This window comes from Diorhabda sublineata, chromosome 1, assembly GCF_026230105.1.
Source record: "Diorhabda sublineata isolate icDioSubl1.1 chromosome 1, icDioSubl1.1, whole genome shotgun sequence".
Lineage (NCBI taxonomy): Eukaryota > Metazoa > Arthropoda > Insecta > Coleoptera > Chrysomelidae > Diorhabda > Diorhabda sublineata.
In genome coordinates, this window is record NC_079474.1 from 16720943 (window position 1) to 16739410 (window position 18468).

The 18468-nt window shown below is 32.8% G+C and overlaps 1 protein-coding gene across 3 annotated transcripts in view; it reads right to left on the minus strand.

The window, feature by feature from the left end:
* The window catches only part of LOC130441396 (uncharacterized), a 32859-nt gene extending 21079 nt beyond the window's left edge, over nucleotides 1-11780 (minus strand). Inside the window, exons 1-2 of one of the 3 annotated variants that reach the window (XM_056775081.1) lie at nucleotides 11373-11780; nucleotides 6339-6359 (exon numbers count right to left, since the gene is read on the minus strand). In XM_056775081.1, the coding sequence (XP_056631059.1) occupies nucleotides 6339-6359; nucleotides 11373-11650 (299 nt within the window). In that variant the 5' untranslated portion in view covers nucleotides 11651-11780. The remainder of the gene's footprint in view (nucleotides 1-6338; nucleotides 6360-11372) is intronic. The other 2 variants (XM_056775066.1, XM_056775072.1) reach the window with 2 other exon arrangements.
* Between the last annotated feature and the right edge of the window lie 6688 nt (nucleotides 11781-18468).

Sequence of the window (18468 nt, forward strand, 5' to 3'; positions counted from 1 at the left end):
GTGAAAATTTTTTAAATACCCCGTAGAATAAATCACGTAATGGGGAAGTCAAGCTGGTTCTTAAGATGCAATAAAATATAGGGTGTTTAGTATGTAACTTTGATTGTAAATACTATTAAAATGATCGCTAGAATCTCGCAAATTTCCAAATTGATATTTCAAAGGACAAAGAGACACTGAACTACAGCGCACTAATCAATCACCCTGTATAAAAAAGTGACTGGCAACTATTTGATAGCAAAAAAAATTACGTGTAATGTTCTGTCTAGGCATGTGAGAATGTAGTTGATACCGTCGGGGGGATTGGCAAAAAGAAACGTGATACAAATAGCAAAAAAAGCGACGATGTTCTAGACACCGGCCAGACGTTCACTGTAACATTATAAGGACACAATCAACATTATTCGAGATGGAAAGTGCACATGAATGTATAAAACGTTATATCGGAACGTCTCCTTTTCTATTATGCTTTAGTAGAATTGATTCTACATGATATCTTTTAAAATTATGTGCGAATAATTTTCGTACTCAATATTTTCTATTCTCTTCAATTAGGGCTGTTTTCCAACGCGGGGCTCACACATGATTGCGAATGGGGGCAATAAGAATAGTAAACTAAAATAATGATCAGCACGTGAATATCTCGGGCGAAACTCGGCGCGGCATCGTTATTGGCCCAAATCACCAGCAACTTAATATACCATAAATAAAAAGCCGTTTTTAAGAATTTCTGGTACGTCTTCTACACTGTTTCTTATGCCGATTTTCCGTTGCTTGATTTACAACGACATCTGTAAATGTGGAAATTGATTATAGCTTTTTAAATTCACTCTTACTCCTGCATATTTCCTTTATCCTTCACGACCTTTCAATATTACGATTTCTAACTATTATATTTCATTATTTTCTACCGTATCTTTACATTATCTTCTTTTTTTAATATAAATTCTAGTCGTTCCATTACACGCAGTTCGTTGTTACGAATACCGGTCGTCTAAAGCGCGGCGCGTCGTCAACAGAGCCCGTTTTTAAGAATTTCTGGTATAACGTACGAAAACGATAATTCGGCGACTTTTAATCACAAGAAATTCTACAATATTCGTCATTTGATGATGCGCCAGGCGTTCTACTGATTGGAAAATGGGTCTAGAGTTTGAACAGACTGGATAAATCAAAATCGCGGCGTTCAAGGTCTTTTAGAACGGTCGAAAACGTAGACACTGTTTGATCTGTTCGTTACGAGCGTGTATATATCATCGATCTTTCGAATTCTACAAAAATTTGGGGCTGCTCTTTTACAAACTCGACTAGGTGCATGAATTGAAGCCTCTGGATGCTGGTAAGAGGCTTGATTTCGTAAATCAAACGATTGAGTGTTTTCCATCGTTTACCAGCATTTTGGTTTCGAATGAAACACATTTTCATCTTAATGGACATATTTTACATACCAAATTGATATCCAGGAGAGGTAATTTAAGGTAGCCACCATGCACTCCTGACTTAATACCTATAAATATGTCAAATCTGAATTTTACAGTAAGAAATCGACTTTCCTGGCATAATTAAAAGAAAGTATCCGTCACGAAATGGCCGTTTGGACGATGTTATTTTAAAAAATAACTTCCCAGGCAATGGATTTATTTCAATATACTTTTCTTTATATTGAGACACATTGTATTCGAGGGTTTGAACCGGTTCATTTCTGAGGGTTTCCATTTTGTAATAAAAGTTCAAAAAACTCGTATATGCAATCCAGATATGGGACATCCTGTACAATTGAGTAATACTAGTAAAATATTATGATTATTTCAAATAAGCGAATCGAATGCTTCGCGTATAAAAAAAAGAGACAGAGCTAAAATGTAGTTAGGAAAGTCCAATGTCAGATCTATTACTATTACCAATAACACCTGACACCTGTTCTCTACTGTCTGATTGTCTAGTCTGAGACCTTTAGACTTGTCCTAAGGATATTGTTTTATTGGTAATTTTCGACTTTCTCTTCTATACGGCATGTAATACTTTATAGTCCAGTCGCTCGAGACCAAAATCATTCTGAGCAGAAATCGCGAGAAATAAAAACTGAGGTTAGTTCAAATTTTGGTTGTAGACCTTCCATGGACTCTTGGAGGTACATGGTACAATAGATCAAATAAATAATGGTTGCAAGGTGTTCCACCAGCTCACACATCCGTTATTGCAATAAACAAAAATTAATTGAATTAAAGTTTCAATTGATACATATACACCCTATTTGCCATATATAGCCTCCTCTGATTATTCTCTGTTCCCAGACTTGAAAAAAATTGTTCGATGTTCAAAAATTTTCCAACAATTGAGGGGTAATGTCAGTAGTTAATGCCTATTTCTTATCAATTTTATTTTTTAAGATTGCGGATTCAGTCACAAACAAACAACAAAGCAAATAATGTAATAAAGGATAAATTATTTTATCTGGGAGATTCCTAATGTTCCCTGTAAAATTATTAATCATACATTCTTCAAATTCATCTACCGAATCAATTCAGGTCATGAAATCATGTTAATTAATTTTGATTGTAATCTGAACGATATGAATGAAACTGTTTACTTCTTGTTTTTTTTTCATTGCGTGCTATCGAATCAGGACGGTATCTGATCACACAGAAACATTTTAAACCGATTACTACGAATATCAACATTATTTGATGCTGTTTCCTAAGTCCAAATATTTGTGCACTCATTTCTTTCCAAATTTTGTTTAATTTAACGAATAATGTAGTTTATAACTCACGCAGATGAAGTTTGCATCACGAAGCGCAAGTAGATTTCCTTTCTTACTTATTTTTTTTCCACTAAACTATTCACTAACACTAATTTATTCAAATTACGTGGGTAACATACACTTTGCTCATGTAGTTTATTTTGAAACAACTATTCACTAACTTTTTCTGCTAAACTATTCACTAATTTAATTAAATTACGTAAGTAAGATATTTTACTTGCATATTTTTTTTATATACAACTTTTCTTTTCAAATTGTGTTTAATCTAACGAATAATATAGTTTATAACACACGCAGATGAAGTCTGTATCACGAACCGCAAGCAGATCTCCTTTCTTACTTATTTTTTTCTACTAAACTATTCACTAACACTAATTTATTCAAATTACGTAGATAACATACACTTTGCTTATATAAACCAGCTTCCTGGTTTATATAAGTGGACGAATTTTGGCAATATTTATGTTTATGTTTACTTTTTGGGAAGCTGTAGATATATTGAGATTATTTTTTTCTTCTAGTCTACTTCAGTCTCGAAGTTCTTGGTGCGCAAACCAACTTTTGTTGGATTTGGCTCATCTCATAAAAGACCCGTACAGTCGGTTGAATTTTTTCGGCACCAATCGACTGAAACTAACCATGTTTTAATTTTTATTCCATTCGCAGTTTTCCGTTAGCCGCTTTAACCAGTTTCCCTCTTGTTTTATGACATTTCTTTTGCTTTTCTGTCTGATCCTGACTATTCCCATGGATTTTGTTTATAAAACAATTATTTTACTTCGTTCGTTTTTTTTTTAGATTTTTCATATTTAACATTAACAGAATTTAGAGTCGGATCTGCAAGATAATTGATTTAAAATCTACGCACTAAAAAATTTGTCAAAAAAACAAGTCGTAGTACGTGATATATAATTTTTTTTTCACGAACGATGCTGTTATTTTTCAACTTGTCGACGTCATTTATTTTCGTACGTCTATTATTAGTCAACGGTCTAAATTATTTCGAGTGAAATAATTCACAAGGAAATATCATTTTTATCCTGTCTCGATTCATGTTACAGATTAAAATAATAATAAAAAATTTAAAGTAATACAGGGTTGCCAGTTCGCCAAATCTAATTGCCCAACATTATTGAGTATTTTGTCTCAGTCTTAATATTTTTAGCTGCTTCAAGAGATCAGTTTCTTTCAAAATGTATTTGTAAAAATTCTTACATGTCAAATGTTATAAATTAAATTTTAGTACCAACATTTTGGCAAAAGTGTCAACATGTAATCTGCTGCGTTCTTTCGTTCATTGCTGACCTTGTGTTGATCTACACAAAAATACGAACATTTTGGAAATAAAAAAAAATTAAAAATGTTTGTTTATTCATTTTTTATCTCACTTCAGGATTTCATTTGGATTACTGATTTTAAATGTTATCATAAACGATCTAGAACATCGAAAAATCATCAGATTTCGATGATTTTTTTTAATATTTATGTGAAAAAATATAGGGAATATCTCACTTGAAGATTATATATAGTTTTATGATTTTAAATTCTCTTTAACATTCAAGATACCATTTTTTGAATGGTGAAAATTTTCAATTTTTCAAAGTTAACTTTTAATATTGTACATTTGATTACAATAAGTGATTTTAAGAATGTTTCTGTTCATAAAATTTTTATGATTTCTTAATAAAAAAAGGTACAAACGCTTATATTTGAGAAAAGGTCAATTTTTGTATAATTTTTTTTCAATTTGTTCGTTTTTTTGTGTAGATTATGAAAAAAAATATAACAATTTCATTTGATTATTTGAAAAAAAGTTATCAACAATTATACGTGAATGAGTGCATTTTCATGAACACTTAAAGCCCTGAAACCAATTTAAGTTTTAATTTTTTTATTCCCATAATTTTTTTCGTAAATCTGTCGTAAAAAAGATTTTGAAAAAAAGTCATCGAAATCGAATGATTTTTCGATTTTCTAAAGTCATAAAACGAGGGGCGAAGCATTCAATCAAATTTTCAACAAGTGTTTTAGTAGTTTTTCTGAAATTCATTGACATTCCAGATTGTTTTTGGATATTTTTCGAAAATTTTTCAATACTTTTGGAAAATACTAGTAGTTTGATATTGATATCGTTGTGTATTTTTTTTTAGAAAATGCAAGCAATTCTTAATAGTTTTGGAAAATGCTAGTAGTTTTTTTTAACTTTGATAACAATTGAGATATTTTTGTTGACTTTAAACAATTGATCAAGAAAATTCTCAAAAGATTGATCACTTCGATATTTCAAGAAAATTCAATCGATTCCAAAAGTTTTTAGAATGTTTAATAACGTTTTGTATTTGTCTTATAAATTTAATCAATTTTTTGAAAAATTTAATGAAAAACTCAAAAGTTTGAGCAAGTTTTAGATCAAAAAACTAATAATTCTTTGATAGCTTTGGAAAATTACACAAATTCCAAAAAAGTTTAACAAAACTCTCAAAAGTATGCCAAGCAATTTTCCAGCAGGTACAATTTTCACAAAAACCTTGAGACATTCTGGACTTTCCTGGAAAATTCAAAAAAACTCCTCAATAATTTCTAGAGAACTTTTCTGAAGCAGTTTCTTAAAAAATTCAATAAAAAACTCTCAGAAGGTCAATTACATTTTGGATAATCATAAAAAGTCAAGCAAAATCTTGATTTTCTAGAAAGTTTTGTGATGTTCTGGATCTTTCTGGAAAATTCAAGCAATTTTATGAAAAATTTAATGAAAAATTCTCAAAAGTTTGATCACGTTTTGAATCTTTAAGAAAACGACTAATTTTTTGGTAGCTATTGGAAAATTATAACAATTTCATGGAAATCTATGATGTTCTTGATATTTCTGGAAAACTACGCCAATTTCTAGAAAAATTTAACAAAATCTCAAAAGTTTTCCAATTAATTTTCCAGCAGGTAGAATTTTCTCAAAAAACTTGAGACATTCTGGACCTTCTTGGAAAATTCAAAAACTCCTCAATAATTTTTGGAGAACTTTTAAAGTTTTCTGAAGCAATTTTTTTAAAAATTCAATAAAAAACTTTCAAAAGGTCAACCACATTTAGGATAATCATCAAAAATCATGCAAAATCTTGATTTTCTAGAAAGTTTTGTGAAGTTCTGGATCTTTATGGAAAATTCAAGCAATTTCAATGACTTTCTCAAAAACTTTGATGGGAACGTTCTAGATCTGTTTAAAAATTTTATCGATGGCCTCATCACGCCCACATAGATAAAACAATATCCTCACAAAAAACCTGTTTAAACATAAAAATCTACAGGATTTTTCCTTAAAGTCGCCACTTTACGAAATAACAAATGTATTCGTTTTTATTTGCACCATACTGTATATATATTAGTTATAAAAAGAATGCAGAATACTAAAACTCAAGTTAGTATACGAATAAAAAGTATTCTTCAGCAAAAACGATAAAATGAACAGCATGCAATAATATTGTAGGTTTTTTGATCCCATGCACTTAATATAAACAAAATAAAAAAAAATATATCTAGAACACATACAACAAAAAAATCAACACATCAATTCATTTACCTTTCATCCGGATCGTTTTGGCTGTTAAAAAAAAAATTGTTAGTTTCGGAAATCATCATAAAATAAAATTACTATTTCATTTAATACGATATTTTCATAAAAATCTGGCAACAACGCATCCAGCTGATTGGCTTGTAACGCGGTATCAGAAAATCAGTTATAAAGTGCTTCTAAAAAGTCTCCTTCCCCCTTTTTCCTTTCTCTTCTTACAAAATATTTTGATAGACTCAAAGAAATGTCAAAATTTATCTTTCTTTTAAAAATTAACAAAAATAACTAATTTTAGAACAGAAGTTAGCTAATCAAGAACATTTAGATGCATTAATATAATGTAAACCTGATATCTGCATTAACAAAATGGTGCGTGCTCTAGCTGTCAAAGTAACAGCCACAGAACATAACCTAAGAAGAAATGCAAACTTAGTTGTCATTCAGTGGAAACAACATGGCGGATTTTCGATGACAGTTCCCTCGATAATACGTAGTAGAACTAAAATATTTTGGCGGTTAATTTAAATTTACAACACAGAAAATATACAATATTCTACGTAATTGATTTCTAAACAATTCTAATTTTGTAATTTCCTAAATTCAGGATAAAAAAAGAACATGTTGATTTACTAAATAATATTTACTTAAATTTTTAACAGAACTTTAATGAGATAAAGGTTGTTTTGAGATTTCTTGACTAAAATTATAACAATTATTGAGGATAGCTTCGGCGCGCGATTCAAAAGAGGAAAAACATTTTCATAAATGGAATGCGTCTCGACAAGGATAACAACCCGTGTCACAACTGATCTCATCAACAGATTTTGATGGAATACTGTCTCACATCCCTTTTACAACCCAGACTTGGTCCTCGGTGATTAACATAATTTAGTTGAACTAAATAAGCACTTGGGGGAACGCCAACCGACGAAGAGGTTAAAGAAGAAGTTTTAAGTTATATTCGTGGAAAAAAACGGAAGCTTTACAAATATGTATTATTAAATAACAATAAATTTGTTTTTCATCATGGAAATTCGTTGGGAACGTTATTTAATAAATTAAATATATGAAAAAATTATTTTTTTCTGTTTGCTTACGAATTTTTCGATTTACCTTATTTTAAATACCAATTTTTAAATAAAAGTGGATGTATATATATGGAGATTAAGTAGTATATTAAATATCGTCGAAAATATCTTGAAATCGACAAAAACTCTTTCCGATAATATGAAAATAATCTTGGAAATATTTTGGCTGAAGCCGAATACTTTTTCAACGAAAGAAAGTTGACAAAAATAGATCCAATATTTAATCCGACATGCCAACGGTCGAGTGTGTTTATTTCGAAAAATTAGATCTTAAAAATAGTATTCGGAAATTATGAGATTTTTGCCTCTGTACAAACAGGTTGGGCTTATATTAAGAAACTAAATTGTATATATAAAACAGAAAAAAACGTGTAATATAATAAAAAACTTCATCTTAATGCTATTTTCTGATGTATTAACTTTGAAAAATAATTTATCGGAGGTTAGCTGTAGTCCAAAATCATGTTCGTATCCTAGAAACCTTTTTAGAGCTTTTCCATGATGCTTAAGTCCTGATACATCTTCTTCGGGAGTTGCTACTTAAGTTTTAAGATATGGCAACACTGATATGAATATGTCAAATCTAACAGAATGTGTTGTTACACGATTGGTATCTGAGTTGTTTAAAGATACTTTAAACATTCATCTTGGTCAAAAGACTATGAGTTTCGACGTGGTTTAAACCAACAGCAATACAGCGATCAATTCGGTTCAACTTTTGGTGATAAAACACCATCTAAACTCAATTTTTTCAATTTCGTTATCAAAAATCGGCTGTTGCAAGATCGTTTGACATACCATGAGATTGAGGCACACCTGGACTGTTCCAGTCGCATATATTCAATATTACATGAAAAATTTGCTAAGAAAAAGATTAGGATACAGCATAATAAATCGCGATGCTTCTAAAGATATTTATAAGATCGTAACAGTCTAAAACCCGTAGTTCTATACATATGAAACGGAAACTAAGTAATATGAGTCAAATCCAAGAAAAGCTGTTGTACTTCGAAGCAAATAGTCGCTTGTTTTTTCGAAATAACTGGACATATCGTCACTGTTCGATTAGAGCAACGTAGAACGGTCAATTCTGAATGGTCAACCAGCATTTGTTCTCCAAAAGTGAAAGGGAGATTCATTGGTTGAAGTTTGGTGGGTTTGTTGGAGTAGGTCCTGATATAGCTCCTCTGCAAGGCTTGCCTGCTTTCTTCGCTTGTTTTGGAGGTACATTTATCGATATGGAAAAATGTTTCTACAAAAATCAGCGAAACCAATCGCAGAAGACGAATCATCACGTTAAAAGAAACAAAAACGTTTTTGAACAGTCAAAACATCCAATTGATGATGGTTAGGTTCTCATTTCCACAAATCAAAGATAAATTCCAATTTCGACGTTTTTCTATGCTTGTTTTGGAAGTACTTTAATCGATATGGAAAAAATGCTTCTACAATAAAACCAAACTCAATTATAAATATTTGTTTTCATTTATCTATCTCTGGATTTAAGTAGCAACTTTTGTATCTCCTAAATTTTCCAGAAGATAAATTTGGTGTTTGATATTGAATTGTCAGATTCTATAGAATTTCTAAATTTAGTATCATTCGTACGTCCTCTGATTTTGGAGGCCATCAAAATCTCGGCTTTCATCTTTTCCTCCGACATTTAAACCGGCGATTCAATAAACTGATTTTTGATCACTATATCTTTCTTTCTAGGCATCTTCTTTTTTCTCAAGTGTTAGCCCTTGTAGGAGCCCCCCAGACTTGAACGGCGGGGCTTAGCTTGGGACAGCCAACGCTGAGACACCCGGCCATGGTAAACCTAGCTTGGTTGAAGTCTGGCCAACCCGACCTCGGCAATATGTTTTTACAAGCAACCAGCCTCATCCAGGGCTGCAGACAATTCTTGGGTTTATCTAAACAACCAGGCCTGGTCCAGGCTTGCAAACCAAACGAAGGAAGTTGTTATCATCCCAGAGTCTCGCCAAGTCTGTGCCAATAACAGCTTCCAAGCTAGGACCAGTGTTGTACAAACTTGATCCAAGTCTGGGTCTATACTGGGCCCATCGTAAAATCTTGTATAGGAGTTTCTTTTTATCCAATGCTCTTGTCAAGCTCTACTCCCCCAAAGACATATAAAACATCAGAACCTAGTGCAACCATTTTGTTGAATAGGAAGAATGTTCACATTTTTAAATTGGTCACTTGAATCGATTTTTTTTAACTAAGCGTCTGTTTTTTCGATTTTCAGGTTTTGGTGGTTTTATCACGAGTGGGAAAGGGTCAAATCAGAATTTTAACTGTTTGGTTTATTTTAATAGGGCGCGAGTCCAAAAGAGTTTTTTTAAAAAGGCCACTTTCTCTATGGATTCTGTTGTTTGATTTCTGAGCTATCGCCTGTTATCTACAGTCAGTTGTTACCGCTCATTTTTATCTATTATTATCATAACCTCAAAAATATTGTAGTGAATGGTACTAAACATACTTGTACAGTCCAGTACCAAGCTGAGCTTCGTCTGTTTAGTGATAACTGTTCAGGCTAAAACAAAAACCAAGTGATGTCAAGGTTTTGCTTATACCCTGCAGATTCATATCGTTTCCAGAAGGTCACTCAGTATTTCCCACAGTTTAAAGAATCATGACCGTATTTTTGATGTTAATGTTTACTGTTCATGAGGTTACATCATCTGATATAGATTTCAAGATATGTCAAAATGGGTTTTACAAAAAATCGTGTGTATCACAAGAAACAAAAGGAAAATACTGTTTAAGACAAAAGCAGATACTCTCTCCCCACCTTTGGTTAAAGCTTACCAAGGTCGAGTGCCAATAAAAACTGCGGAGATGGAAGATATTGAAAAAATGAGGGACTAAATTCCAAACGAACATCGGAAATTTTTTGAAGAAATTGATGACAGATTTCGAGGTCGAAGAAACCAACGATGATCCATAAATCAAAAATATTGCCTCAAATCTACATCTTTGAGTTTTTTTTCCTTTTTTAAACTCATTCAAGTAATTTTAGTATCATTTTATTGAAATGTGAACACTAAAATAAAAATATGAGTTTTTACTTGAAATTTAATGGTTTTTAATCTTTTTGCAATTTGATTTTTTTTTTTCAAAGGGCGTTAATTTCACATTTTTAGAGCTAGATTAAGTGTAAAATTTTACAACCTGTTGTAAATTGAATTTCTTTAGGTGTCGATATGTTTTTCAAAATATTTTAAGTGAAATATTTTTATTTTTAACAGTTTTTTTTTAGTTTTTCGAAAATTTACTTTCTTGGACTAACGAAATGTCACAATTATTCTTTTTTAATCTTTGCACTGTGGGCAAAAGGCATCCCAACTTTTTTATTTCCATTTTTAGACCAGGGTCGATAATTTTTTAAACCAAATTTAGAGAAAATATTACAAAAGTTTATTACAATTTAGTGATTCAATAAATAAAAAAATGTTTTTAACTTCAAAACCCTTTAGAAAATTTACGAAATTTTTAATGAAAACTTTGAAATTGATGTAGATATAGAATTTCCACATTCAAGTCACTTTAAATATACTCCAGCTCGATAAAAAAGGGCGCCTTTTGTATAATATAAAATCGTTAGATAAAAGGCAACTTTGAAAAACATCCTGTCATAAATCATAATTTATTTTTTGAGTTTTGTTAGTTTCCGAAATAAGTCTAAATGAAAAATATATAAAATGCACAAAATTTTTGTTCTTATTTTAATCATATTTTTTAGTACATATCCATATACAAATTCGTTTTTTGGTAATTATTTTAACAAATAAATTCAAAATAAAAATAAACGCCGTTAAAACAAAAAAAATGCTAAATTAATTTAATTTTGAATATATATTAAAACATTACGTTTAGTAAAAAAAAAATAATACGAAAAAATCTACTAAAAATTGTTTAAAAAAATTTAAAAAAATATATAAATACTAACCTATTTCTCATTGCCCTAGAATATTCTATTGACAAATTTCTGTTGTCTCCCGATGTAGTGGGTCCAATTTGTTGTATGTTATTTTCCTCTTGGGGTTGATCTCCCTGCATGGTATCGTACAAATCCCCTTCGGGCACTCCGTTCGATTCTATTTGATCCAAATAAACGTTCAAAAATTTATTTAACGACGTTTCGGCATCTGCACTGATACTCCGCTGATTTCCAGGCGCTGCCGAAACCAACGCGATTAAATTCAACAACAAAAACCAGACGCACATATCTGAAAATTATTTCCAAAAAAAATGAAAATTTTGGAAAATTCGCGAAAATTTTTTTCGGATTTTTTTTTTGAAAAAGTGACTAGTTAGTCTCGAACTCTCCGATAGGTCTTAGCGTAACTTGAAAACTAAAGAGTGTATTATTATTAGGTGCAGATATAGAGTGAGATAGACAGAGACGGAATGCTTAAGCAAGAGAAGGTTTTAGAAGCGGCGTACGCTTTCATTTTATAAAGGTTTTTGTACAATAAATATATTTATTAATCAATTTATTCGATCATTCAAAAAAATTATTATAAATCCGCATGTAGCTTTATAAAATGATACATTGATTATATTTATTAACTAAATCGCAAAATTTGTGTTCGTTCAATTCCAACACCACCAATAACACAGCCCCCAACCTGAAAGACCACGAAAATTTATATCGTAGCCTTCTACCCTTAGCTAATTCGCCCTTTCATTGAACCTGGAGAACCAGGAAGATTTCTGTCGGGGCTTTCTACCCTTAGATGACGTCTTCCAGCTAAAGAGACCTGGAAACTAGTTCTTCGTCCTCTCTAGTTTGTAACCTAACGTACATCCATTGTACACCAAGTTTTCAGGAATCAAACGGTCCAAAAAGTGGATCTTCGAAGACTTGAGAGTAGAATGAGCTTCATTTCTCAAATATCTAGCTCGTTCGACAGGAATCGAAGAGCCTTGAGTACCAGGAAGATTTCTGTCGGGTCCTTCTACCCTTAGTTGACGTCTTCAAGTTATAGAGCCCTGGAAACTAGTTCTTCGCCCTCTCTAGTTTGTAACTTAACGTACATTCGTTGTACACCAAGTTTTCAAGAATCAAACGGTCCAAAAATTGGATCTTCGAAGATTTGAGAGTAGAATGAAGAATGAATCGAAGAGCCTGGAAAACCAGGAAAATTTCTGTCGGGGCCTTCTACCCTTAGATGACGTCTTCCAGTTAAAGAGACCTGGAAACTAGTTCTTCGTCCTCTCTAGTTTGTAACCTAACGTACATCCATTGTACACCAAGTTTTCAGGAATCAAACGGTCCAAAAAGTGGATCTTCGAAGACTTGAGAGTAGAATGAGCTTCATTTCTCAAATATCTAGCTCGTTCGACAGGAATCGAAGAGCCTGGAGTACCAGGAAGATTTCTGTCGGGTCCTTCTACCCTTAGTTGACGTCTTCAAGTTATAGAGCCCTGGAAACTAGTTCTTCGCCCTCTCTAGTTTGTAACTTAACGTACATTCGTTGTACACCAAGTTTTCAAGAATCAAACGGTCCAAAAATTGGATCTTCGAAGATTTGAGAGTAGAATGAAGAATGAATCGAAGAGCCTGGAGAACCAGGAAAATTTCTGTCGGGGCCTTCTACCCTTAGATGACGTCTTCCAGTTATAGAGCCCTGGAAACTAATTCTTCGCCCTCTCTAGTTTGTAACCTAACGTACATCCATTGTACACCAAGGTTTCAGGAATCAAACGGTCCAAAAATTGGATCTTCGAAGACTTGAGAGTAGAATGAGCTTCATTTCTCAAATATCTAGCTCGATCGACAGGAATCGAAGAGCCTGGAGTACCAGGAAGATTTCTGTCGGGTCCTTCTACCTTTAGTTGACGTCTTCCAGTTATAGAGCCCTGGAAACTAGTTCTTCGCCCTCTCTAGTTTGTAACTTAACGTACATTCGTTGTACACCAAGTTTTCAGGAATCAAACGGTCCAAAAATTGCATTTTCGAAGATTTGAGAGTAGAATGAAGAATGAATCGAAGAGCCTGGAGAACCAGGAAGATTTCTGTCGGGGCTTTCTACCCTTAGATGACGTCTTCCAGTTATAGAGCCCTGGAAACTAATTCTTCGCCCTCTCTAGTTTGTAACCTAACGTACATCCATTGTACACCAAGGTTTCAGGAATCAAACGGTCCAAAAATTGGATCTTCGAAGACTTGAGAGTAGAATGAGCTTCATTTCTCAAATATCTAGCTCGATCGACAGGAATCGAAGAGCCTGGAGTACCAGGAAGATTTCTGTCGGGTCCTTCTACCTTTAGTTGACGTCTTCCAGTTATAGAGCCCTGGAAACTAGTTCTTCGCCCTCTCTAGTTTGTAACTTAACGTACATTCGTTGTACACCAAGTTTTCAGGAATCAAACGGTCCAAAAATTGGATCTTCGAAGATTTGAGAGTAGAATGAAGAATGAATCGAAGAGCCTGGAGAACCAGGAAGATTTCTGTCGGGGCTTTCTACCCTTAGATGACGTCTTCCAGTTATAGAGCCCTGGAAACTAATTCTTCACCCTCTCTAGTTTGTAACCTAACGTACATCCATTGTACACCAAGTTTTCAGGAATTAAACGGTCCAAAAAGTGGATCTTCGAAGACTTGAGAGTAGAATGAGCTTCATTTCTCAAATATCTAGCTCATTCGACAGGAATCGAAGAGCCTGGAGTACCAGGAAGATTTCTGTCGGGTCCTTCTACCTTTAGTTGACGTCTTCCAGTTATAGAGCCCTGGAAACTCGCTCTTCACCTTCTCTCGTTTATAACCTAACGTACATTCGTTATGCACCAAGTTTTCAGCATTCAAATGGTCCAAAAATTGGATCTTTGAGGACGCGTAGGGCTTGTTGGTAGAGCTGAGTTTGATTTCTGGAACATTTAGCTCATTCGACAGGAATCAATGAACGTTTCATGGAAGTTACCGTTTGATTGCCTCTAGCTGTCTAAGACATTTTACAATCAACAAAGGTCTGTTACAAAGGTGCTGCAATTCACCAACCCTTTTCCAAATATATGTTGCGAGAGCTCTAACAACTTGGAAGAGTAAATTCAAAGGAATGGGGATTCAAATCGACGATAACACCTATTTATACACCCTCCAATTTTCAGAATTTTCAGAGATGATTCAGAATACGTGGCCCGTAAACTAAAGGAGAAATGTAGAAAAACAGAGCTAAATCACTAAAATGGAGTATTGAAAAAGGAACGACAATTGAAGAACGAGTAAAAAAACCAGAACAACTGAAGCAAAAAATAGAAACCACGGAAATGGAGGCCCTAAAAAGATAAAACAGACCATCAAGGTTAGATCGAATCAAAAACGTCACAATATTTAAGCAAATGAACCTGAAAGAACCAATTATAGGATGGGGAGCAGAGATTACCGAAAACAAAAGTTAAAGTGGATCCCGCAGAAGGAAAAATAGGAAGACCAAGATTAACATGGACGTATGGAATGAAAAAATAATTGAATGTACGAAATATGAACTACAGCGACATGTTTATTTAATGATATTGATCTAGATATACTAGTTATAGATTTCAAACAAGTATTTGTGGCATGTATCGTAGCAAAATGAAAAAAAAACGATAAGTAAAATAAAAAATACCCATATCAATTAAGTGATCCTTTTGATAATACATCTGGTGTTAAAAAATAGAGATCAGAGATGTACTAAATGTATTAAATCGATCCATTGCTACTATGGTTTCAGGATATGGCAAAACTGATATGAATCTATCAAATTTGACATCGGCATCATAAAATTTGACATTTTTAACGGTAATCTATGGCTTTGTGTGCCTATCAACTCGTTTCGACTTTTGATGATGTAGTACCTTCTCCAATCAACATGTTTCGTTGGTTTTCTGAATTCAATCGTGGGGGCTACAGGATATATTTCGTAAGTGTCGTCTAAAATCGGCTGTTGTACCAGGAAAAATCAATGATGATGTTGCAAGATCGTCATGTGACATAAGCTTGTTTTATTTTGCCAAAAGTTTTTTAAAAAATCAGTCAAAACATCGAATTTATAGACAATCCACCGTACAGTCCTTGTTCGGCACCTATTGATTCGTTCTTATTCCCGCAGATCAAAAATAAATTGCGAATTTAACGGTTTTCTATATCTGAATAAAGTTTGAATAACAAAATATTCAATTGTCCATCTTCTGAAAAAATTGGAATATCTCATTAAATTGTGGAATCGATTCTTTAAGAAATATCTGCTACACAAAACAAACAAATAGACCGGAGTGGTACTAAATCCATTAAATCGATCTATTGCTACTAAAGTCTCAAGATATGGCAACACTGATATGAATCTATCAAATTTTACATTGCAATAATAAAGTTTGACAATTTTAACGGTAATCTATGACTTTGTGTGCCGATCAACTCGTTTCGACTTTTGATGATGTAACACCATCTCCAACCACCATGTTTCGTTGGTTTTCTGAATTCAATCGTGGTCTTAATTCGCTACAGGATAAATTTCGTAAATGTCGTCTAAAATTAGCTGTTGTGCCTAAATTGATATTGCAAGATCTTCCTGTGACATACGCTTGTTTTATTTTGCCAGAAGGTTTTGAAAAAATCAGTAAAAACATCGATTTGATGGATCATCCACCGTACAGTCCTTGTTTGGCACCCTTTGATTCGTTTATATTCCTAATCTGCAGTAACATCTTTAGAAATGAAAACTACAAGTTCTTTAATTTCTTTTAATCGTTATCCCTTGGTTTATTGGCTACGCAGTATGTTTTTATAATAAACGTGATTTTGAAAACAAAAATTCAAAGCAATCGTATCAGAAAATACGTGAAACTGAAGGGGAAGATACAGTTTATGATCGAACGGCCCAACGTTGATTTAATCGTTCCAATACACGGTAGCTGACACATTTATTGATGGACAAGTCTCTAATTCAATTTCATCTTGTGATAATGTACTATGAATAAAATGTTGCGTTTTGAGTGTTCCATGTAGTGAATGTGACAGTTCCGCACTGCAAAACACTTTCGGGACGCTCTGGTGTACACAACTTTAGCGTACTTCCTTAAATGTCACTCTAGCCACTTCAATGTTGACAGTTTCACTTCGATGATTACAATCAACATTACTTTATGCAAATAATTAATAAATTAATATTGACATTGCAAATATCATTAAGTACATTATATTGTTCAATAAATAAAAAGTTTATAATTCTCTATTATTTATTTTCTTTCCTCGCTTCGCTCAATTTTCAGACTCGTCCAATAAAGTTGCAATTTCAGTCCTGGGCATACAAATAACTATTCAACAAGCAGGTATAAGAATTGTATCAGTTGTTTTCTATCAAAAAATATCTAAAATCGAAAGATCTGCCAAATTGGCAGCCCAACGTTTAAAAAATAAATTCTGACAAGCTCAAAAACTGCAGTTTTTTTACCGTGAAATTCCCAAAACCCTTGTACATTATAATCTTGCTATTTTTTATTTTTTCGATAAATAAATATCTGAGGATGATTCAGGGAAAGTATCAATGAGTTTTGAGCATACATTTTATTTTTTTATTAAATAAAGTGCTAAAGCGATCGCAGAAGATATCTGTGATTAAGTTTTATCAATGATATTCTTTAATCTATATCATTGTAATTCGAAATAGTTATTTGTGAAAGTGCTACTTTGTTGAACAAATAATTTGGGATAAAACAAATAATTTTAGAAAATTAAAATTTTAAGGTTATGCAAAATCATCGAAGTAAAACTGTCCACTGTCAACATTGAAGTGGCTAGAGTCACTCCAGAACGTTCCGAAAGTGTTTTGCAGTTCGAAACTGTTACTTTCACTACATGGAATACTCAAAACGCAACTTTCGGATTGTAAATGAGTACAGAACGTACAACTGTCAAATGGCGTCGTCTAAAAATAATATTTAATAGAAACATAATTAAATTTTAGCTAGAAATTTTGAACGGGGCTCCTTCGATTGTAGATCAGGTCATCCACCACCCGCATGGGATATTGAGGTTATCACAGAAGTAATGACAAGTAGTGACAAGCCCATGAAATCGACTTTAATTGTTTAATTTCCATTCTGTATATTCTCTATATCGTGTTCGTGCTCAGCTCTTTACTCCTCAGAAACACTTCAGAACATTTTATTTTCCGATCTAATTCTCTCTGACATTTTTTTTGTTTCTATTATTTATCTCGTTCATTGTTGCTTCCAAAAACTTGAAATATTTCATTCTGTAGAAATGGTATCATCTCAAAATGATCAGCATACGGCGGAATCCTTTGTTATTTTTTAGTTGCCGTATTTTTTGCTTCTTCTAGTAATAATGAAACTACTAACATTTTGAAATAAACTTTCTAATTATTATAAGGAATTTTTTTTGTCATTTTTAAGAAAATATTGTATTAAACAATTAGAAAATTCATATTACGTAACAAACAATTTGGGACGAAGATAATTTACTATTTTGATATAGTAAAAACAATCGACACAATTATTCACGTTAAAATTCCCCATGTGCTACGCCTCTGTTTCCTGACGATGTGTGTCTGGTATTTTTATTTGAAAATACCCGGCTAGACGTAGTGGCGACCAACGTGTGTATGTACTTACATACTCACACACACACACACATACGTATAAAATGTGTAGTGGCTGGATCTAAGATGAACGAAACGAAGAAGAAAAATTGCAAAACGCCGTAATAGCACAGCAAACTTCGACCAACAGGTGCAATAGGAATTGGAGAGATAAAACTCGACTTTGAAATATTAATATTACGAGTAGCGAAAGAGAAGTAATCGATATGTTGATCGATATAATGATAAAAATTGTGTATTTTTAAAGCAACTATCGCAATCTTTAGGTCAGGACAGGTATTTCTGGGACCATCCTCGTAACTTGATATTAAATCGGGAAAGGACAGAAACAAATAAAAAACAAATGGAGGACTATGGATAAAAACAAATATCCAAGAACTCAAGCTGTATAAATATCCACCAATAACAAGATACATAGAAGCCTATAAAAGTAGTGTT